Raw genomic sequence first — 25,384 nt, 5'->3', positions numbered from 1 at the left:
AAGATAAACTGCTCTATAATATTAATTTGGTGTTGCTGTCCATTAAGCACTCTGTTTATTTTGTTTATTCCATGTTTTCTTATAATTAGTTTTGACTATAGTCTTGGGGTTTTTTATGTTACACAGTAAGAAAAATAGTACATCCACTAAAATATTTCAGAATTAGTTTAAGAGGAACAGGAAAAGTTCTTCAACTCTGTTTAGCTAAATAGAAGTCTGACAACTCAGCATTTTAAACAAACAAGACTTTCTTCACCTCAATCCTAAGTGGTCGATGATTTGGTATGAAGCTGATGATCTAGCTTTTTAAAATCTTTTTAATATTGATGTCTTTTGCAATGGGACCACCTCTAATTGTTCTGAAACTTGGTTAAGACTTGATCTGTTTGTTCTCTTATTAGATATTCTCCTCATTACAATTCAATCTTTATTGCATTCTCACTGAGGCAAATAAGGGTGACCTAAACTGTACACAGCTTACCAGCACTAAGGCCAATTTCTGCACTGAGGCATTACTTTAAATTCCAATGTTTATGTAATCAAATGTAATATAAAATTTGCTTAGCTATTGCTTGGTGTACTTGCATCATAATTTTTAGAGATCCATGTATAAAGATTTCTCAGTGTCTGTGGTTTTTAAAAATAAACAATATACTGATTACCACTCTTTTTCCAAGTGGATTCCTTTGTATTTCTAAACACTATATGTCACCCAGCATATTCCTGTCTGGTACCCTTATGGTAGTATTGGGCTTGCTGATGGCGAGTTTCTGAACTCAAACGAAGGCCTTCAGTCCTATCCGGTATAAATAGCCATAAGTACCCTCTCTAAAGACAAATTATACTTTAACTACCCAATCTTCAGCAACTAGTTCACTTCCCTTTTTCAACCTCCATGGTGGGTTTAGCTGACAATACCCAATTATTTGAGTGGTGGGTCCCCTCTCCCTACCAAGGAGGGGATATTTCCAGCTAACAAAGTAGTTTAAACATGGTTCATTTATTTTCAGTGATACAGGTTTAAATTCAAACACATTTTTTTAAAAAATTAAAAATCACAGATGATTTCTATCTTATAAAAGATTTCTTGCTAAGAATGATTTCTAAAATACAAAGGGTTTCCTAAACACAGGTAAAATTCCTACAAGCTAAAACGACATACCTATGAGCTGCAGTCAAACGGATCGTCTGTCATAGAGATTGAATGCAGAAAAATGGATTATAGTTCACCTTGTATTTTTGTCATTTTTTGATGTTCCTAGACCATTTCTGAAAAGCCTGAACTGCTCTCTAAATTTATACTGTTTCTCTGGCACTTGAGTGACTTCACACACGAGATATTTTTTCAGTTACCTTTTAACACGGTCTAAAATATTCTGGTGATAGAAATCCCAGGTGTCTACAATTAATTCTGTGAAGATGACTCCCTGTGTACATAAACCTTCCAACTATCAACAGATCAGCTATTGATAGGCTAAATGATAATTTCAATCTGGTTTGTAGCCCCTTTGAACTAACCAACTTAACCATTTTTGTCTAGTTTGAAACAAGCCAAATTAAATAACCCAATCATAAACAAGAGAAAATCTGCAGATGCTGGAAATCCAAGCTACATACGCGAACAGCTAGAGGAACTCAGCAGGCCAGGCAGCATCTGTAGAAAAAACTACAGTCAACTGTACTCTTTTCCATAGATGCCTTCTGGCCTGCTGAGTTACTCCAGCAGTTTGTGTAAATTAAATAATCGGTTGTCTTGTACTATGATTCTTGAGCATCAAACCTAGATGCTGTGGGTTTAGCAAGTCTTTTAACAACAGTGTTTGTTTACAATTTTGTCTTTCTAACTTCAAACTGATTACTGCTTTCCATTTGCATTAAGAGCTGAAGACTGGCTCCTGTTTGTAACCAGAAGCTAAACAAAGAGTATCAGATGGAAGTTTAATTTACTTTAAAATTAACACTTTGATCTTTTAGAAGCTCAGAAATGCTGTGTTTAGAAAGCTGTGCATGGCACAAAAAAGCCTCCTGACCCAAATAAAATGAATATCCCTCACATCCTTTGCCAGCTCTTTGTATCCTTATTGTAGCTTGCTTTTTTATTTTCATCTGTGTCATTAATAGAGTCAGATGTAGGATATTGTTTCCCCAACTAAGGCATGGATATACTTCTCAGTAACTGTTCCAATATAGCTCCAATCTTTAGTAATTAATTGCAGTTGCCAACCTATACATGAAATCATTGTCCTGTAGTCCAGTGAACCTGACTATTCTAAGAGTAAAATGTTATAGGGCACTTGGAAAATTACAATATGATCTGGCAGAAAAGGAAAAGATGTGAATTGAAATTATGGGAGGTAAGGAGAGAAACCAAAGGTACAGTATGTTTAAATTTTAAGCTAGATACCTCTTGATGGGCTTTCACTTAAATTGTCTATTTATCAATTGTACTTAAATATTCACATATCCCTATAATAGTCTCATTTATGAATAGAAGGATTAGATCTCTAATTTGCAGAGATATTTTTGGCATTTAATCTGATGAATTTCTCTAGCACCTTTATCTTACCAGCAATTAGTTTTGAAGTCCTCGTTTTTCTTAACTCACGGTTGCTCCCTATTTCTGGAATATTTTCTACAAAGAAAATACATACAGCACATGTTTATTATTTCAATCAATTCTTTATTTCAATTTAATTTTCTCTTGCATCCAGTTGTAATAGACCCATATTCAATTTTACTGATTTTTTTCCCTTTTCTAGGAGTGGTAGAAATAGGCTATATGTATTTAGATGTCTTGTAGCATAATGTCCTTTGTCATGCTTTACTCATGTGCCTTAAATCAGCAAGTGATTTATCACTTGATTGATATGCTAGTTGATCAATACAAGTGTATTTCTAGTCATCTAATCCCTATTAATTAGTTCTCATAACTTTATACTATGACTAATTGAATTATTGCTGCACTGTAAGACACAGTTGAAGTTGAAACTTCTGGGTTTGGCTGTTTAATCTTCTTGGAATATGATGAGCAGTTTTGATCCCCTTATCTCAGAAAGCATGTGCTGGCATTGGAGAGCTTCCTGAGAAGGTTTATGAATGATCTAGGGAATTAAGTGGTTAATGTAGGAGGAGTATTTAATGGCTGTAGACCTGTATTCACTGTTTTATAGAATGAGGGGTGATCCTATTGAAACCCAGTGAATATAGAAAGGACAAGATGGAGTGATTGTGGTGAGGATGTTTCCTATGGTGGGATCCCGAAGGATGACTGGGGACACAATTCACCCCAACCACAAAATGTTTCAGCTGCTGCCATCCAGGAAATGGTACCGCAGCATTAAAGCCAGGACCAACAGGCTCCGGGACAGCTTCTTCCACCAGGCCATCAGACTGATTAATTCATGTTGATACAATTGTATTTCTGTATTATACTGACTGTCTTGTTGTACATACTGTTTATTATAAATTACTATAAATTGCACATTTAGACGGAGACGTAGCGTAAAGATTTTTGCTCCTCATGTATATGAAGGATGTAAGTACCGGTAGTATAGTCAGTTGAATTCAATTCAGTTCAATTCAATTCCAGTACCAAAGGGCACAGCATCAGAATGGAAGGACGTCCCTTTAGAACAGATGAAGAGGAATTTCGTCAGCCAGAGGCTGGAGAAATCTGTGGAATTCATTGCCACAGATGGCCAAATCATGTGGTATATTTAAATTGGAACTTGATAAGTTCTTGATTAGTCAGGGCATCAAAGGTTATGAGGTCGAGAGGGATAATGGGTCAGCCATGATGGAATGGCAGAGCGGACTCGATAGAGAGAATAACTTAATTCTTCCCCAATGTCTTGAGGTCTTTTTGCCATTAAAATTCTTCTGCCCTTGTTGATGATTCTGGAAGGAATGTTGAATTTTCAGTTGTTTGTTGATATTGGAGCATCAGGCTATTACCTTAGGACATTAGGAGACATGTTTGATCTATAGTTTATTGAGCAAATTCAATTGAAACTGTACATTCCCAAAATATGTTTTTCTCTGTTCCCTACTGATCAGATGTGACTGATTTTAGCAGAGGATATGTATCACCATTACCAAAGTATTTGAAAGCACATGGCTCTGCATTTATCAGTGTTTCCTCTATTCTGACCATTGCTAAAGAAGTAAATTGTAAACTGATCCAGAAGATAAAGGTGTAAATTGAAGTACCATTAATTAATCCATCATAAAATGCTGGCACAAAAGTGGGAAAAAAAACCTTTGTGTTAATCTTAGATTGTTGATTAAAAGACGATGATTTAAAATTAATAAGCGACTGAGCCATTTATTGCATCAGGTTTTGCTGGTATTTCTCAGTGTCAGTGCAGAAAACCTTTAATTTATCTGGTCAATGTCCTTCAGCAATCTTCTGGCTGTTGCAGCAGTAGGTTTGCTGAGATTCCACAAGAACCCTCAGCATATGCTTGTGAGATAACTCACTTGGACAGGAGATGGTAAAGTTATGACAAACTAAGTTAAGAATAAGGTGTGTTTCTTAAGTTATTTATATTTAACTAATGTAATTATTTAAAATGTTTACTTCAGTGATTATTACATTTCTAATAATTTTAAATTTAGTTTTTATCATTTCATATACACTGTTTTAAATGTTTCTACTTGAAAGAATATTGGAAACATTGTCTGCTTTGACAGATCATGGGATAGGTTTTTTGATCTGTCAAAGGATTTCAGAGGAAGTCCATGGACAAGATTTATTCTGGCAACAAATTCAGGCTTCCTGAAAGAGTACCCAGAATTAATTTGGACTCAGTTATGCCTTATTCAACAGGGCAGAACGTTTTCAGTAGATTTATAAGCAAAAGTGGAATGTAAAAGATGAAGTTCACATCATTTCTTGATTCTACATTAATTGCTCAATGAAGAACTGTAAAACAGCACCCTACCACTTAGATCAGATGATTTCAGCAAACACAGTCAGCTTCACTGAAATTCCAACTGCAAATTCTAATAAATTTGAGAACATGCTTGAAGTTGCAGTGTCCACAGAATCAATTATTTAAAAAAGTCATAAAAAGCTGTGAGTTACCAGTAAGGCTACTTCAACTTAGGCAAGCTTGGGGAAACTGGCTGTATTCAAAAAACTAACAATAGTCCAGATTTTCCTGAACTGGACCTTAAGATGATGAGATGAGCATATGGGCCATTCAGTCCATTGAGTCTGCTCCACTATTCAAACTTGGCAATTTTTTTCAATCTCATGTTCCTGACTTTCTGTAACCCTTTTAACCTCTTTTTACCAATCAAGAACCTATCATTCTCTGATTTAATTACACCCGATGACTTGGCCTCCACCACTCTGTGTAGAAATGTATTCCGCAGATTCACCACCCCCTCGCTGAAGAAATTCCTTCTCATCTCATTCTGAGGTTGTGTCCTTGGATCCTAGACCCTCCTACATAAGGAGCCACCATTCTCAACATCCACTTTATTCATAATCATCTTAATTTTTTGTTTTGCAATGAGTTAATGACAGTCTTTAAGGTATGGACAGTGTGTGCTTCTTAAAGGTTAATTTAACAGATTAATATGTCTGTTGGTTTCAAAGTCAAAATCAAGGTCACTCAGATATTTGCACACTCAGCAGCTCACTACTACATCACAATGGGCAATAAATATTCTACAGGCAATCTGGAGAACCTTTCTTTTTTAATAAATGTGAATTTTACATTTACACCTGGAAGGAACAGTTGGGTTATAATGCAAGGATCCCAAATTACCAGTATTAATAGAGGGCATTCTCATCTTTGCGGATAACCCTCTGACAGCTTCTTCCTTTTAAGTGCTCTCTCCACAAGGATTGTGCCTTATGGGCATTATTCCTCTGAATTCTGCCCAGATTCTTCTGCCTGTTTTTCCCCTCTAATCCCTCCTCCACAATGATTATAGCATCTAATCAATCCTTGCTAGCGTTCTCCAGTGGCTGAAAGTGCTAATGGTGTTAATAACACCACTGTTTAAGTGACACCTCCTGCCCCATTTATGGAAGAGTCTGCAATTCCCACATTGGCATTATTAGCCACTTCACAAAACCGGAGAGGAAACACTTCATCCTTGATTGCAAGATCCAAAGGAACAGCCATAGGAGAGATTCTGAGGTCAGAGTTGTGAGGACAGATGCCTCTATCTCAAGTAAATTTAACCTGTAATAGTTGTTTTTCCCAAAAATGCTCTTTCTGAGGGAAACCATGAATGATGTGATATTTTTGAAGTCAAACTTCTGGTTGTTTAAAGAAGATTTTAACGTTTGTGATTTTGTTAACGCTGTTTTCATTCCATTAAAATGCTGTGAATATCAAAGCTGATATATTTCATAAATTAATGCATTTAGCTTGTGTGGAAGAAGATAACTCATTCTCTCTTTGCATTGAAGTGAACTTAGGGATCTACTTAACATGGTATAGTCTTATTTTGAGTTTGTTTTCAAAGTACAGTTAATGAGCATTCCTAACAAGTGTCTAATTCTGGGTATAACCTGATTTTTAAGTGCCCTGGAAGCAAAGTAATTAGGTGGTTACTAGCTTTATTGATGCACATTATTAAATTTCAGGAGGGAAAAAAAGGTTTAAAGGGTTCACTGTTCCTTTCTTTGTCTGATTTTTTTTTTTAGAAAAGCATATACAGTTGGCCCTCCTTATCCGAGGATTCTGCTTACGCGAATTCAACCAACTGTGAATCGCAAAAACCGGGAAGTGCTCTTCCAGCATTTGTTCGAGCATTACAGACATTTTTTTCTTGTCATTATTCCCTAAACAATGCAGTATAACAACCATTTAACATAGCATTTACATTGTATTAGGTATTATAAGTAATCTAGAGGTGATTTAAAGTATACGGGAGGATGTGCGTGAATTATCATGCATCGGGATAAAAAAAATCAGAAGTTCTCTTACTAAGTAAATCGGAACAGGCACATCCGGTATTATTAAGCGTCAGTTAGTCAAATGTTTGTCTTAGTATATTGTATATATTTTACCTTTCTATGCATATAAAATGCTTAAGAATGTAAATTTCATTGCCGGGCTCGGGAACCGTTCCCGAGTGCGAGCCAGTGACAGAGCGCTTTCGAGTGCGCTCTCCACTGTGCCGGGTTGATGTGGAGGATCAAAAACCCAAAACCCAAAAATCCAATAATTTAAACCACTGCGTTGCTTAGTAATAATTGTAGCTTTCATTGGGGCAGAGCCTTTCTCACTTTATCCTTTAAAATTGTTCCGATCGTTGACCGACGTAGCCTAACGCTTTTCCAATGACCGATGGCATTTCACCTCTTTCCAATCATTTTATTATTTCCACCTTATTTTCAATCGTGATCGTGATTATTTTCGTGAACAGAAACACTGCGCATTCAGAGCTCTGGCGCCGGGTCCTAATGTCCACCACACTGAGCCAGGTTAAATAAGGTCTGGAATTCCGCCGGGTCCTAATGTCCACCGCACTGAGACAGGTTAAATAAGGTCTGGAATTCCGCCGGGTCCTAATGTCCACCGCACTGTGACAGGTTAAATAAGGTCTGGGGTTCCACTGGGTCCTAGGGTCCACTGGATTAAGACAGGTTGAATAAGGGACTTGAGCATCCGCAAATTTTGGTATCCACGAGGGGTCCCGGAACCAATCCCCCGCAGATAAGGAGGGCCGACTGTAGTTTACGTTTTTATCTTAGAAGTTCAAAGAACCTCTCAAAACATTTTCAATAGGCACAATAAGCAGATAGATCTATATTCTATAAATAGCTAGAGTATTAATTTAATTTAATTGAATGAGCTAATTTGTAGCCAGAAGTGAGCCAGTGTCAGAAATTCATAAAGGAACCAGGCCCTTTGGCTCACTATTTCTCGGCCACTCTTCAAACCCCATTTGTGCTCCCGCTACACTCAACCCATTTTATTTTGTCTGCGTTCCCATCAAGTTCTTCCTTAGATTCTACCAGTTACCTACACGACAGTCTAATTTATAGTGGCCAATTAACCTACTCACTTGCACAACTGTGGGATATGGGAGCAAATTGCATGTAATCCTTGTTTCAAATTACTTTTGATTGCCACTGATTTAAAGTGAACTATGCGAGTCAACCAACATTGATATCAAATTTAGAAGGCACCGTAACTTTCCAGGTTATGATTTGGGGAGGAATTCTCGTTCCTTCACATTTTTGTGTGGGGAAATTACATCTATAATTGCAAACAGACATGCACTTTGGGATTGAAATAAGCATAAATGAATAAATGAGTTACAGCAGGTGAGTATTCAATGAAATATCATGCCTGATATCCCTTTCAATTACATAACACTTATCATACAGAGTCGAAGTATTTTTCCCCAACGGGGTTCTCTGACCCTTCTGCATTCAACTGTGCCATGATATATTTCAATTCACTTCACTGTAGCAGACAAGAAGACAAAGAGTGGTGTTAATAAACAAGCTACCTATTTAGTATTAGAAGTTAACATTTTCTCAGATGGTTTTCGTAAGATGCATGCCACAATTTTGAGGACAGCAAGATCCACTTCTTTTTAAATTTGTTTACTGTCTGTGATGTTGTTGAGAATCCTGCATTTATTGCCCATCCTTAATTTTCTGTGTGAAGAAGATTCCATACGCATTACCGTGTGAAGGGTGGCAGAGCTTAGTGGTTAGCGCAACGCTTTACAGTACAAGTGACCTGGGTTCAATTCCCACCCCTGTCTGCAAAGAGTTGGTATGTTTTGCCTGTGTCCACGTGGGCTTCCTTAGGGTGCACCGGTTTCCTCCCACAGTCTAAAAACATACTGATCGGTAGGTTAATTGGTCATTATAAATTGTCCCGTGATTCAGCTACGGTTAAAGTTAGGGAATTGCTGGGAGGTGTGGTTCGAAGGGCAGGAAGGGACCATTTCACACTGTATCTCAATTTAAAAAAAGTAAGTGTGAATCACTTTCTAAAATCAACACTGTACTTCTGATGAGGAAAAGATAGCAAGCTTAATGATGGTTGGAGTATAATTTGAATATTCTCATGATATTCTAATAAGGAGGTCCAGGAGGACCACGACCTTGTATAGTTTGGAGGCATGCACGCCTCGACAACCCGGCTGGAGTCAGGCCTTAGGGCTTAGTGCTTTGGCTCTTGGTAGGGTCACCCATGCCGAACAGGTCAGAGGGTAGAGGCCAGACTAATGGTGGTCCACTGGTCCTCCAGGTTCGGAGGTTCAGCTCAGGGATAATGACGCTGACTAGTCAGAAAACAATTGTTATGGAAACACCAATGAAGAATACTTACATACAGACAGAGATGGATGACCTTTCATTGCTGCCCTAAATGCTGGCAGTGTAATGGGCAGTTAGTAAGTACATTCTGAGGAAGCCACTCTAGAACTGTGTGTATACGAATATGTTTCTAGTGTCTTTTGTTGTGATTAGCTCACCATTCAAGGTGGACTGACCCTGGAAGTCAATTTCTTGAATAACCCAGAGGCCGTTTCTGTACTGTTTGCATTTTTTTCTTTCTTTATTACATGCTTTGAGGGCAAAAAAGAATTGTTGCCTTTCCTTTTTACCCTCATCATACATCTTGACCTTTTGGAGAAAGGGTAATATGAAAAAGTAAACAGTGGGCTCCTCCAGAATCAAACTACAGCAGCCTACTTATGCACTCATGGCAGGATCCAGGTGATGTGCAATCTGCCATTTCTAAGGAAAGAGCACTTTAGAAGGTTTCATTATGCAAGTATTTGACATGATTGGATTGCGTCAGCCACATAGTCAGAATGGAGGCACTTTCCAGAAGTATAAGTTTCATAACTGGCGTTTTCTCTGAGGAGTATTACGAACTGCTGCTGCATATAGTAGTAATTTCAGTCAATCACCTGTTTGTAAAGTGGGTAACCTCTGCTGGAGTAAGTTAGTTTATTTCCTTTCACTCTGCCATTCAAGGTATAATTTGAAAATAATTAATTACAACATTGCCATTCAAGAATGAAAAATTCATGATATCCGTCTCCATTACAAGACTTCAGATGAGAGAGCTTTCAATTGCAGATTTGATTAATTTGCTTAACAGTTTTTTTTGTGTTACAGTAGGTTGTACAAGTTTCTAATATTTTCCATTTCAAATTTGTTGCTTTTCATTATTTCAAAGTGCATAAAGGTAAGAAAAGTTGAAGCAAATACTTAACTTTTATCTAAAAAGCAGAGTATTTTTAAACCAGCTTTTTAATTTTTCAATGGCTTGATATTTCATGATCGATAGTCCATGGCATCTAATTAATTTTTAGGTCCGTAATTTTTTCTGTAGTTTCCAGGCTCCTTATCATTATCTCTGTTTAAGGGAATGGTTCTGTAGCTAATTAAAATGTGAAATAGTGACTTTGGTCTTGACAAATTCTCTTCTGCTAAGTTTTTCAGTGGAGGAAAGGGCATTTATTTGATTTAAGATTCTCAAGTTCTTTGAAACAGCTGATTGGTTTCCTGAGTAAAACTACTAGTGTCTTGGTGGTGACCATCCTGTCGTGTGTGATTAATTTTCTAGCAGGAGGGAGTGGTCATGAAGGCTGTGGTTGTATTTTTTTTAAATTATAGAAATCAGTCACCCTAGTTGTTATTCTTTGAAGACTGAATTTCACATCCTTAAAGCTGGTTTTCCTAAAGTTGCACGTGCAAGTCATTGAATTGAATTAGTGTTCCATTTATTGCCTATTTATGATGTGTATTTTAGAAAGTTATAAAATTCTAATAAGCATTTATTATATAACTTGCTAATGGATAATTTTATGGAATCATTATTATTGACGTTTCACATTGCAGTTGAAACTGTGGTAAAATAATTATCTTTAATTTAAACAGTGCAGTGACAGCAAAGACCTGTCATATTTTGGCAACAACAAAACCAAACCAGGAGTTTGCATGGGCAACATTCACTGACATCTGCTGAAACAGCTCAACCTTGTCCCTTTTCTGAAAGTCTGTTTCATTAACATCTTGTCTGTGCATCTTTGAACATGTTTACAGGGGTAGACTCCCAAGGCACTGTAATCAGAGTAATTAAATTACACGGTGGATGAAAAATAGCAACAGTGTTGATCTGTAATGAATAGCAGGCAAAAGGATAGACTTTTCTCGTCTTGATACAATGCAAATGTGATGAACAGAGCACGTAACGGCCCAATGCAATAGCCAATCATTTGAATAGTGGTTTAAGTTTGTAATAACTTTTCAGCAACATGAGGTGGTGGGTCTGACGCTCATTTTTCCCTTTCTCCTCTCCTACAGGTGGTCCAAATAATCCCCGTGAGATGGTTAAACCTTCAGGAATACCAAAGCAAGAAAATCATGGCAGATCATGGGGTCACAGTTCAGCGTTTCTTTGTGGCTGAAAACTCACAAGATGCCCTCGAGGCTGCTAAGAAGCTGAGTAAGTTGGGTAGCAGTGGGAAGTATTGGCAACAGTTTGAAAAAGAGCTGTTAGAAAATAAGTTGTTTAATTATGGATAACCTTTTTGATTAACCTTCCATTGAGCCAACAACAGTGTTCATAGAAAGATTTTTAATATTTATTTTATTCAGAGGTACAGCCCAGAATAGGCCCTTTTAGCCCTTTGAGCTGTGCTGGCCGGCAACCCCAACAGCTCAATTTAACCCTAACCAAATTGTGGGGCAATATCCAATGACCAATTAACCTACCCAGTATGTCTTTGGACTGTGGGAGGAAACTGGATGACTTGGGGAAACCAATGCATTGAATGGGGAGGACGTGAGTCTCCTTATTGAGGATGCTGGGATTGAACTCCAAACTCAGTTGCCCCGAGCTGTAAAAGTATTGAGTTAACCTCCACGCTATATGACGCCCATGGTAGCTTAATACGAGGCATTTTAGTCACTAAAATGTTACTGTGACAATAATTCTGAGGCCAGCAGTAGCTTCAGTGGAGGTGCAGCATTAAACATGAATATCGAGGAATTTATGCCAGAGAAATGCTGCCCTCCCACATGCCTTATGATAATGGCATTACTTCTGCCTCCCCAATCAAATAAGAAGAATGATGGGAATGCTGCACTGACACAGATTTGGATTAAACTTGCATTTGGTGCTTCTGCTGTTCATGTGATGTGACAGCTGAAGGTCATAATCTGGAAAATAAATGAGTAGACAGCTGGAACAACTGATCGCCGCCTAAATTTTCACTCCTACCCACTAATTGCACCAGTTTTGATAAGTAAACTAATTTTCCTTCTTTATTGTTGAATTTGTAACGTAGTCTGTACAGTAATTAGTAAATTGTTAAAAACTTACAAGATCAGTGCTGATGTCATTTGCATTTTACTTCTCAGAATATGATTTTTATGGATGGACTTAGAGGCAGCATAGAGTCCTACTGCATGGAAATAGGCCCTTTGGCCTAATTCATCCACACAAACTGTGTAACTTAGTCAGCTATTCCCATCTGGCCACATTTAGCCCATGGCCCTCTAAATCTCTCTTATCCATGTACTTTATCTAGATGGATTTTAAGTGTTGCTAATATGCCCGACTCAACTAATGTGCCGCCTATGATGTCCCTTTGAAATCTCTCACTTCGGACCTTAAGCCAACACCCTTTTGCTTTTCAGCACAACTTCCTGGGGGGAAGAAAAATCTATGTATTTTCACCCTCTCTGTGCCTCTCTTGATCTTGTATATCCTTTGCCAATCTTCAGCTCACGTGCTTAGCTAGTTGGTTTTCATTATCTTCTACATTGTCTACAACACCACCTATTTTATTACCATAATAAACTTACTAACCATGCCTCGGATGTCCAAATCAAGATTGTTTATATAAATTTCAAACAACGAAGATCCCAGCACCAACCCTTGTTATCATTAGAAACAGGCCTCCAATCTCAGAAACAATTCTTGATCTTCATCATCGTTCCTACCATTGAGCTAATTATGCTATTACCCTCTGGATCCCATGAAATCTAATCTTTTATAATGTCCTGCCATGAGGCACCTTGACAAAAGCCATGCTAAAATCCATATCAACAGCATCCACTACTCTACCTTCATCTATCATCCTTGAAGAATTCTAAGAGGTTTATCAGACACAGCTTCCCATGCACAAATCCCTCCTGATTGTCCTGAATCAGACTCTGGCTCTTTAATTGTAGATCCTACTTCTCAACATCTCCTTCAGCAATTTAACCACCATCGATGTCTCACACACAGGGCCCTGTGATTTCCTGGCTTGTTTTTGTTGTTTTGTTTTTTAAAAAAAAATGGTAGTGTATTATCCACTCTTCAATCCTTCAGAACCTCACCTGAAGCCAGAGATCAAGCAAAAATTGCTGCAAGGGTTTCCACAATTTCTTCCCCTGCTTCCCACAAAGTTTGAGGAGGCAGCAGGCCCTGGTGATTCATCCACCTTATCCACTGTAAAGCCTCCAGTGTTGCACCCTGCTTATTTGTATGTGGTCCAAAACACTCACTTCCCCCATTTCCTTAACTTCCATCATTTTCTCCACTGTAAAAACTGGAGAGAAATATTAATTAAAAATCTCACCCATTAAATTTGATTCCACATGGAGTCAGCCATGTTGATCTTTAAGGAGCCTTGTTTGTTCCCTAACCACCCTATTATACTTAATATGCCAAAAGAACCTCTAGCAACCTATTACTTTTTTGTAAAAAGAAAACATTAAAGTAAAATTATTAGAATAATGTTGCGAACAGAATATGCTTTGACTTGTTTTATTTGTGTCAGGTGACTGTTTGAATATATTTGTTTATTATCAATATCCTTGTGGGCAGGTTTGTTAGAGATGTTGGGAGGGTTTAAACTAATTTGGCAGGGGGGTAGGAACCAGAGTGGTAGGGCTGAGGATGGAGCAGTTGGTAGACAAGCAGATGCAGTGTGTAGTGAGACTGATAGGCAGATGATAGGACAAAATTGCAGTCAGTGGAATGAGTTAAAGTGTAATGGGCGGCCAAAATTTAAAAAAAGGATAATTGATACAGCACTGAAGGTATTATATTTCAGTGCACACAGAATATAAAATAAGGTAGATGTTCTTGCAGCACCCTTAGAGATTGGCAGGTAAAATGTTGTGGGCATCTTTGAGTTGTGGCTGAAAGAAAATCATAGTTGGGAGCTTAACAACCAAGGATATACATTGTATTGAAAGGACAGGCAGGTAGGCAGAGGGGTTGGGGTGGCTCTGGTAAAAAAAAAAGAAATTAAATCCTTAGAAAGAGGTGTCGTAGGATCGAAAGATACAGAATCCTTGTAGGTACAATTAAGAAACTGCAAGGGTGAAAAGACCCTGATGGAAGTTATATACAGGCCTCCGAACAATAGCCAGGGTGTGGGCTACGTTACAACAGAAGATAGAAAAGGCATGTAAAAAGGGCAATGTTGCAATAATGAAGGAGGATGTCATTGTACCTGGATGTCAACGAGACCTGGGTGTCATTGTATACCAGTCATAGATGCAACAAGACCTGGGTGTCATTGTACACCAGTCATTGAAGGTGGGCATGCAGGTACAGCAGGTGGTGAAAAAGGCAAATGGTATGTTGGCATTCATAGCAAAAGGATTTGAGTACAGGAGCAGGGAGGTTCTACTGCAGTTGTACAAGGCCTTGGTGAGACTGCACCTAGAATATTGTGTGCAGTTTTGGTCCCCTAATCTGAGGAAAAACATTCTTGCCATAGAGGGAGTACAGAGAAGGTTCACCAGATTGATTCCTGGGATGGCAGGACTTTGATATGAAGAAAGACTGGATCGACTAAGCTTATACTCACTGGAATTTAGAAGACTGAGGGGGGATCTTATTGAAACGTATAAAATTCTAAAGGGATTGGACAGGCTAGATGCAGGAAGATTGTTTCCGATGTTGGGGAAGTCCAGAACGAGGGGTCACAGTTTAAGGATAAAAGGGAAGCCTTTTAGGACCGAGATGAGGAAAAACTTCTTCACACAGAGAGTGGTGAATCTGTGGAATTCTCTGCCACAGGAGACAGTTGAGGCTGGTTCATTGGCTATATTTAAGAGGAAGTTAGATATGGCGCTTGTGGCTAAAGGGATCAGGGGGTGTGGAGAGAAAGCAGGTACAGGGTTCTGAGTTGAATGATCAGCCATGATCATACTGAATGGCGATGCAGGCTCAAAGGGCCAAATGGCCTACTCCTGCACCTGTTTTCTATGTTTCTCTGTTTCTATGTCAATATGCAGGCAGATTGGGAAAACCTGGTTTGTGCTGGATCCCCACAGGGAATTTGTAGAATGCGTACAAGATGGCTTTTTAGTGCAGCTTGTGGTTAAACCCACTAAGGGAATGGCAATCCTGGACTGGATGTTTATAATGACCCAGATTTGATTATGAGCCTTAGGGTAAAGGAAGCCTTAAGACGCAGTGATCATAACATGATAGAAATCACCCTGCAGTTTGAGAAGCAGAAGCTAAAAATTGATGTATCGGTATTACAGTGGGGTAATGGATATTGCAGAGGCATGAGAGAGGAGCTGGTCAAAGTTGATGGACACTGGCAGAGATGATGGCTGAACAGCAATGGCTTGTGTTTCTGGGGGAAATTTGGGAGGTGCGGGAAAGATACATCCCAAATATTTCGGAAGGGATGATGTAACAACTGCGGTTGACAAGGGAATCAAGCACAGTATAAAGCAAAAGAGAGGGCATATAATATAGAAAAAATTTGTGGAAGGTTAGAGGATTGGAAAGCTTTTCAAGACTAACAGTAGGAAACTTAAAAAAAGCTTTAAAGAGTGAAGAGATAAAATATGAAGGTAAGCTAGCCAATAATATGAAAGAGGATACAAAATGTTTTTTTCAGATATATAAGGAATAAAAGAGAGATGAGACAAGACGGTGGACTCCTGAAAAATGATGCTGGAGATATGGGGGACAAAGAAATGGCAAAGGAACTTAAGTGTTTTGCGCTAGTCTTTCAGCTAGCAGAATGCCAGAAATGTGAAAGTGTCAAGGAGCAGAAATGAGTGTAGTTGCTGTTACTAAGGGAAAGGTAAAAAGTCTGAAAGTGGAAAAACCACTTCGGCCAGATGGACCAGGGTTCTGAAAGAGGCAGCTGAAGAGATTGTGGAGGCATTAGTAATGATCTTTCAAGAGTCACTAGATTCTTGAATCATTCTGGAGGACTGCAAAATTGTAAATGTCACTCCAATCTTGAACAAGAGTGGGAAGCAGAAGAGAAGAAATTATAGGCCAGTTACTCTGACTTCAATGGTTGGAAAGATGCTGGAGTATGTTATTTAGGAAGAGGTTTTGGGTTACTTGGAGGTACATGAAAAAATGGGCCAAAGTCAGCATGGTTTCCCAAAGGACAAATCTTTCCTGACAAATATGTTGGAATTCTTGGAGGAGATAACAGGCAGGATAGACAATGGAGAGTCAGTCAATGTTGTTTATTTGGATTTTCAGAAAGTCTTTGACAATGCCGCACACGAGGCTGCTTAACAAAATAAGAACCTATGATATTATGAGAAAGGCGCTCGAATGGATTGAAGGTTGGCTGACTGGCAGGAGGGAAGAGTGGAAATAAAGGGGGACTTTTCTGATTGGCTGTCAGTGACTAGTAGGGTGCTGTAGGGGTCAGTGTTGGGACCTCTTCTTTTCATCTTGTGTGTCAGTGATTTGGATGGAATTGTTTGCAGACAATATAAAGATAGGTAAAAGGGCAGGAATTTTTGAGGAAGCAGGGTGTCTGCAGAAGGAATTGGATAGGTTGAGCAAATAGGGAAAGAAGTGGCAGATGGAATATAATGTAGGCAAATGCATGGTCAGTGGTTGAAGGAATACAGGATGGACTATTTTGTAGATGTGGAGAAAATGAGAAAGCAAAGGGACTTGGGAGTTTCTTGCAGAATTTCCTAAATGTTAACTTGCAGACTGAGTTGGAGGTAAGGAAGGAAAATGCAATATTGCCATTCATTTTGAAAGGACTTTGAATACAAACGCAAGGATGTAATGCTGTGTCTTTATAAGGTGTTGGTCAGACCACACTTGGCATATTGTGAGCAGTTTTGGGCCCTTTATCTGAGAAAGGAAGTGCTGGCATTGGAGACAGTCCAGAGGAAGTTAACAATTTTAATCCCAGGAATGAAAGGGTTAACATGTGAGGAGCATTTGATGGTTCTAGGCCTACAGGCACTGGAGTTTAGGAGAATGAAGGAGAATCTCAGTGAAAACTGTTGAATACTGAAAGGATAGAGTGGATGTGGGGAAGTCCAGGACCAGAGGGGACAGCCTCAGAATAGAGGGACATCAGTTAGAATAAAGATAAGGAAAAAATTCTTTTGCTGGAGTGTGGGGAATCCGTGGAATTCTTTGCCTCAGACAGCTGTGCAGGCCAAGTAATTGGGTATATTTAAGGCAGAGGTTGATGGGTTCTTGATTAATTGGGGCATCAAATTATAGGGAGAAGGCAGAAGAGAAGAATGGGGTTGAGAAGGATATTGAATCAGCCATGATGTAATGCCAGAGCAGCTCAATGGGCTGAATGGTCTAATTCTGCTCCTAGGTCTTATGGTCTTATAATGATCAGAGGGATAAATGAAGTATGACTGATACTTTAGTACTACTAATGGATGGCTTTGGATACAATTTTAAGTGCTTGTCTTGAATTTTCTGTGCTATTGTGGGTGTAGATTGTCTCTAGTGCTGTCATGCTGGATGTGCACCGAATCTTTAACATGTTTTTAAATTTTAAATATCATTATGTGCTTCTTAGGGTTCTACTTATGTAGTTTTTATTCATATATGCATGATAGATGGGAAAATTTATTCTATTTGGTCTGATCAGTTACCATCTTGGTATTGGGAATGATGTTACTTTTTTGCATTAGATTATTTGTAGATCAAAGCAAGGCAAGTATAGCGACATAAAATATGTATTTGCTCATACAGGAGACTTGAAAGTGGGCATATTATTTTTGGTCAGGCTGGCTTTGAGATCTTATGACAGTTGCTTGTGCAGAGTAGGTGATTTTCGAAAGGAATCCCAGTCTTGTGAGCTCAACCTATCACGCTAATCTTGAGTTCAGGACAACGCAACCTGGATTATCAATTACCGTACTGTGCAAATGCCTTGGACACGCTAACTACATAAATGTGCCTAAGACAGTACTGTATATTTTATATTGGTATTAATCATAATGCAATTCCCACAATGTTTTCCTGATCCTGAAATGCCATAGGAGGGAGACAAAACATAGAGGCTAAAACTAATAAATTTTTATTAAATTTAATAAATTTATTAATAGTTTGAATAATTAACTTAGAAGAAGCAAGATACAATACTGGAACTATGAAAGGTGCAGCATTGCTCAATTATTACCAAGTCTTTGAGACTTTGATATTCTTTGATTTGGCATATTACTGTCTATATATAAAGCTCTACCTACCTGTTTTGTATTCTGCAGAATACTTGCGAGCAAGAAATGCTCAAATGACAGAAATAACTGATTACATTTTATGGGTTTAGTATCATCCTCAATTTTAGGAAAAAAATAGTTTTAAATTACTATTTTAAACAACCAGATAATTCTATTGAATGATAATTTATCCAGACTAACAGCTGTGATGGCTGATGGTAGAGTTAAGGCACTTGCAATATTTATTTCCTGTTGCAATTACCCGATATCAGAGCCAAATAACTGAAATAGTTGCATCTGCTTTGATAAATTTCAAAATCAACTAAACTTGGCTAATGTTTCCTGTATAAACCTGCAAGGTAATAAATAGGTTATGTAAGCAGAACACTATACCAATTGCAAATTTTAGACCAAGGAAATTTGAGTGCTTGACAATAAGTGATGATAAATGTAGTACACAACTGTTTCGTGACCAATTGCATTCAAGAACTCTTGAGGCAACAGTCAGCTGGACCTGCTCTTTGTCAATGAAGCAAAAGCTTCTATTTCTAATGCATCATTCACAACTTCAGCATATCGCAAATGCTTTGCATTTATGAAATATTGTCATTGTGATAATATAGGAAACACCTAACCAAAATATGTGACGGTAACCAGATAATCTGCACTTTTATCTGTGATGCTGATCCACAATTGAAATATTGCCTTAGGCAATATCATCAAAATTAAACTTTTTTGAGAGTGTACCGTTTCTTCTCTATTGTGCTGGGATTGTCAGCTTAGACTTCTGTGATGGGGTCTCCAGTGTAGTTGTTGAACTTGATGTTTGGGATATGTAGGAGGTATACTGCCAATGATGCCAAAATGATGTCGTGTGATGAAAATAACAGTTGGGAACTTACATTGTCAAATGATAAGATTTAACGTGATTTGAGTGTTAGAAAATAACTAAAACTTGGAGCCACTCATTCAACTTCAAAAGTCTTAATTTAAAATTAAGTGTAACCAAGCAACATGCAGTACTGAACAAACATTTTAGGTACATGTGTATGCTAGGGTGCCTCATACTTTTGCATAGTACTATAGTAATTTTATGTATTGCATTGCCACAAAAAAGAATTCATGACATGTCAGTGATGATAAACCTGATCCCTATATGGGTTTCTGTTGTGGACTGAGAGGAGGAAGGGGGCAGGGAGAGGGGGAATCTTGGTTGGGAAATGGGGAAGCGAGAGAGGAGGGAGCAGGATGCTCCAGACAAACATTCTGTAATGATCAATAATCCACTTGTTTGGAATTAAGTGACCTTGCCTGGTGTCTCATGGCTGGGTGTGTCTGCACCCATGCCATACCCTTACCCTGGCACTCCTCCTCTGTCACTTGTCCCACACTCCTCCTGCAGTGCGCCATCCTCGCCATTCCTTAAATCCTTTGCTCGGCGCCAGCATCACGGATGACTGTAATGACTGCTCTCATTGAAAATGATTCAAAACATCAAATATTCTTGTTTATGTCTGCTACTGCTGAGAACCATTACTGCATCTATAGCGTGCACATTGTATAATACTGGTTTCAATTATACTGGTGCCTAAGAAGAACACGGTAACCTGCTCAATAACTATCATCCAGTAGTGCATACAGAATCTGAATCAAGTTTAATATCAGCGGCATATATTGTAAAATCTGTTGTTATGCAGCAGCAGTACAGTCTAATACATAATAAAAACATTTCCTCTTATATCTATATATTTATCTGTCTCTTGCTCTCTCTTGTTCTCTCTCTATTGCAAAAAAAAAGGTAGCGAGGTAGTGTTCGTGGGTTCATTAAGAAATTGAATGACAGAGAATAAGAAGCTGTGTGGAAGGCCGAAACTAATTTGGCAGGGAGCTGGGACCCAGAGTTCTAGTGCTGAAGATGAGGTAGCTGATTTACAAATCGGCAATATATAGTGAAAAGTGGCTGTTGTTAGGGCAAACTTGCAGTCAACAGGATGAATCTGTGGAATTCTTTGCCACAGCCAGCTGTGGAGGCCAAGTCCTTGTGCATATTTAAGGCAGACGTTGATTGATTCTTGATTGGTCAGGTCATGAAAGGATACGGGGAGAAGGCAGGAGAGTGGGGTCGAACGGATTATTGGATCAAATGGCGGAGCAGACTGGATGGGCCAAATGGCCTAATTCTGCTCCTATATCCCATGGTCTTATGGGCTACAGCTTGGCATTCAATACCATCATCTCCTCAAAACTAATCAATAAGCTTCACGACCCCTGCCTTAGTACTTCCTTGTGTAATCGAATCCTAGATTTCCTTACTTGCAGACACCAGTCAGTTTGGGTAGGCAATAACATCTCTTCCACAATTTCTATCAACACGTGCACCACAAAGCTGTGTGCTTCGCCCCTGCTCTACTTGCTTATACTTATGACTGTGAGGCTAAGCGCGCTTAATGCCATATTGAAGTTTGTTGACAACACCTCTGTCATAGGCCAAATCAAAGGTGGTGACGAATCAGCATATTGGGGGGGGGGGGTGTGATTGAAAATCTGGCTGGGTGGTGCCACAGCAACAATCTCTCTCTCACTCAATGTCAGCATGACCAAGAAGCTGATTATTGAGTTCAGGAGGAGGATACCGGAGGTCCTTGAGCCAGCCCTCATCAGAGGGGATCAGAGGTGGGTAGTGTCAGAAACTTGAAATTTCTCAGTTTTTCTTTTTAGAGGACCTGTCTTGGGCCCAGGGCCCAGTACATAAGTGCAATCACGAAGAAAGCACAGCAGTGCCTCTATGTCCTTAGAAGTTCGTGATGATTTTGCATGATATCTAAAACTCTGACAAACTTCTATAGATGTGTGATGGAGAGTATATTGACTGGTTGCATTACAGCCTGGTATGGAGACACTATTGCCCTTAAATAGAAAATTCTGCAAAGGTTGTGGATCCAGCTCAGTCAAACCCTCCCCACCACTGAGCACATCTACACCTAGCGTTGTCACAAGAAAGTAGCATCCATCATCAAGGACCCCCACTACGCAGATGTTGGATGAATAATATCAGATAAGATTAACAGGACCATTAATCTCTGGAAATTGTTCAGTGGGAAAGTGGAAGATGCGGATTGACGCTTTTCATATAAGAGAGAGAGAAGGGGTATAGGCACAGGGGACCCCTAATCTTATTGCACAGCAGAATATGATTGTGGGTCCAATTGTCCTACTCCTGATCCTGTTTCCTGAATATGGAAACACCTGGACCAAGTTAAAGAAATGATTAGAGGGACAAAGTGAAAAGCAGTGGGGAAAAAGCTTAATTGGAAAATATAATGCAACTGTTTCTTATTGTTGTAACAATAAGAGGGTTGTCTGTGATGTTTAGTTGTATGAAGTTGAAAAGAAGGTAGTCAATATTTAGACAATGATGCTGAATTCTGCTAAGCAGGTAACATAACTACCTTCTATTTTGCAGGATCAAAAAGGGATACCAATGCAGAGTAGATTATAGTATTTTTCGTGGTCATTAGAAAATAATTATTCTGCCTAGATGAGAGGGAAGAAGCTGGAATGGGGAATGATGGAACCCACAGGCCTGTATATGCTGATAAGAACATATTGAGATGTTGACTTTGCTTTTGTGAACATCGTGATAGAGAAATTGTCACTTCACCTCGCTTTTCACAGTGGTAATGTGGGTCGTGCTAAGATCTTTGGATCAAACTTGATACATGCTTGTATAACATCTTGCATTTGTCAAGATAAATTGGTACTTTTTGGTCAACAGGAAACATTATCTTCTGCCAGATCTGGTAGTGAACAATTCAGGTTGTCAAGGACACAACAGTGAAAAAGATTATGTTGCAACTAATCTGTGCTCAGTACTGTCGTCCACAACCTTGATTACAAAAATAAATTCAAAATGAAAGAACATTATTAAAAATAATCTTCAATACTAATCTAGTCATTTATTTCCAAACTTAATGCGTTCATTGGATATTGTTTCCTGTGAGATGTGAAGGAGTCTTGAAACTGAGCTATGATGACCTTTATAGCATTCATCAAATGTACAACATCAATCATACTTATGAAATAATAGCAGCTTGAAAAGTGGAATAAATCTTCTAGAGGATTCAAGGGTTCAATAAGATGTCTGAAAAACCAATTAGCACAACTACAGTCTGTAAAGTCATATCTGTGGTGTAAGATTCTGACATTAAGTAACTGACTATCTTGAAATTGCTTAATAGCAGTATCAGAATGTACTGTCTTATACATTGTCCTCCAGTAGTTTTAAAACTACTCAGCAGTCCATTGAACTGTTAAAATGGTAAATTTCTGGATTTCAGAAGTAATGTGCAACACTCAGAATTTAGAACCAAAATACTGCCTCTATTCATTAATACAGAATTAGCTCCACTGTCAATATTAGAGTTAGATGCAATAAGAGAGAAGGAAGTTGATTTAACCTGCATATTATTTTATGTTAGGACAGTGATAGTACAGCACAGGAACGGGCCCTTCAGCCCATGATGTTTTGCTGAACTCATTAAGCCAGTCATTGAACACCTAACTGAACTAATCCTTTCTGCCTACACGATATCCATATTGCTTCATTCTCTGCATATTCCAATCACTCTGTGCAAAAAAAACCAACTTGCCTCATGCATCTCCTTTAAATTTGCCTTCTCTCACCTTAAATGCATGCCCTCCAAGCATTCTGTCTATGCCTCTCACAATCTATGACTTCTATCAGGTCTTGCTTTAGCCTCTGCTGCTCCAGAAAAATAAAATGAGCTTGTTCCCCATCTCCTAATTGCAGCTGCACTCTAATCCAGACAGCATCCTGGTAAACCTCTTCCGCACTGTCCTCAAAGCCTCTGTATTCCTGTAGTGAGGCAACCGGCTATAAGAGCACAGTAGTGTAATGGTCAGCATGACACTTTACCAGTAATTGGGGTTCAATTCCCACTGCTGTCTGTAAGGAGTTTATACATTCTACTTCTGAATGCATGGGTTTCCTCTGGTGCTCCATTTTCTGCCCAGGTTACAATGACAGGTTAGGGTTATGAAGCTGTGGGCATGCTGTATTGGCACCAGAAACATGGCAACACCAGCATATCCTTGGACTGTGTCATTGATGCAACTGGCGCATTTCACTGTGTTTCGATATACATGTGACAAATTAATCTAATCTTTAAATCTGTTGCCTAACCAGAGATTTTTAAAGCTGCATCATTACTTTGACAAAGAAAGCCATGCATGCCATGTGCTTCTTAATACCCACATCAACCTGTGCCGCCACTTCCAGGGCACAATGAACTTGGACCTCAAAATCTCTCCGTGCATCAGCGTTACTGTTAAAATAATATAACTTTGTTATAGTTGTTAATGATGAACAAATATTAAATGAGCCAATGCTTGGATACAAGCAGCAAGCAAAAATAATTGTAAAGAATTACTGCGACCCATATTTTATTTTGAAGTATTTTAGAGTTGCAGTTTAATTTAATATAGATTGTAATAGAAAGAAATTAATTGTGTTTGGGAGGCATTCCGCATGTTGTATTTGGTGTCCTCTGAATCTGCCAGTCAATAAGGTCCATACTGAAATCTGGTTACTGGAGACTTCATTTTGGATAGATTCTTCTGTTCGGATGTACCATAGTTTGATTCGATGAGTACAACACAATCTAGGACGTGAAGACACTCAGTCTTTTAAATAATGGAGAAGGGAAATTACTTTTGGAGAGGTAAGAAAGAAAATTAACTTCAGCACAGGCAGTCACCAAGTTATGCAGGAGTTCCTGAGAATTGTCGTTAAGCTAATTTCTCATGTATGTCAGAAACATCTGTTTTCTATAGTGACCCCTTTTTATATCATTTTATGTACACTCACTATAATTCTTTCTATTCATTGAATAATTATCCTTGCACTATTCAAAATTCAACAAATGCATATATACTGCATCCTATCATTAATAAGCGCCGTCAAATCTATTTTTAATACTAATTTGAAAAATGCTTTAAAATATGGGAGGATTTGTGTAAAGTCCAGATTTCCACAAGTTATTTGTAACCTGGGGAGTCTCTGTAGTTGCAATTTGAGTAAATACAACAAACGTACTGAACACGTGAGCACAAAAAAATGCACACCCTGAAATGTGAAGAATTGTGTCAACAGAGATTTTGAATATTAATTTATTGATGGGGCTTGCAATATTGTCATATTCACTGTATTTCTTCAGTAAATTTGTTGCGTTAATGAGATGGCAGTACATTGTCACTGTAATCCTATTGTACAAGTACCGCAGTAATCCTCCAAAGCTGCACTCGAGTTCATTGATAATCCCTGTTTTCAGTTGTTTTGTGTTACAGCTGCTTTACCAAAGTTACTTGGATCTATTTATAGTTTTTTATTATGCTTTTATTGACTTTATTTACACCTTTCCCTTTCTATTTTTTCTTTTTTAAGTATAAAGACCTTTCCAATATTGCGACATATTGGTTAAACTTTGTTAATCTGGTGTAGTCAGGGCCTTGGTGATACCAGATGATTTGATTTTATTCTAATTAATTTGAGAGTCATAGAGAGGTATGGTATAGTAACAGTCATCAGCCCATTGATTCCCATATTCTCATTAACTGCCCCCAGATCTTACTACTCACCAATGAAGTGGTCAGTTAATTTACTGAACTGCATACCTTTGAGATTTGTGTGGAACCAGGTGCACTTCGAGGATACATGCATCTTCACACAGGGATCATGTAAGGTTTGTTACCTGAGTCTCAGGCATTTGAGGTGGTGCTTTACTAGCTGGACCATCCTAATAAACCAACATGTATTTAACTTGCATTTTAGATTGAACATGGTACAGTAGTATTATAATATTTTCAATGAATCTGGTAAATTTCAAGGGCGTATTGGAAACAGACTTGGGTGGGTTTCAAGGGAGCACAGAAACCACGGTCTCA

General features: G+C 38.5%; 1 protein-coding gene across 1 annotated transcript in view; it reads left to right on the top strand.

Annotated features, from left to right (window-relative positions):
* Nucleotides 1-25,384, top strand: part of suclg2 (succinate-CoA ligase GDP-forming subunit beta) — a 405,461-nt gene that overhangs the window by 106,582 nt on the left and 273,495 nt on the right. The window contains exon 2 of the mRNA XM_073072346.1: nt 11,306-11,447. Within this exon, the coding sequence (XP_072928447.1) occupies nt 11,306-11,447 (142 nt within the window). The remainder of the gene's footprint in view (nt 1-11,305; nt 11,448-25,384) is intronic.

Source organism: Hemitrygon akajei, chromosome 19 (assembly GCF_048418815.1).
Source record: "Hemitrygon akajei chromosome 19, sHemAka1.3, whole genome shotgun sequence".
In the NCBI taxonomy this organism is placed as follows: Eukaryota; Metazoa; Chordata; class Chondrichthyes; order Myliobatiformes; family Dasyatidae; genus Hemitrygon; species Hemitrygon akajei.
The sequence above is the reverse complement of the archived record's forward strand: the minus strand, read 5'-3'. Positions and strand labels throughout refer to the sequence as shown.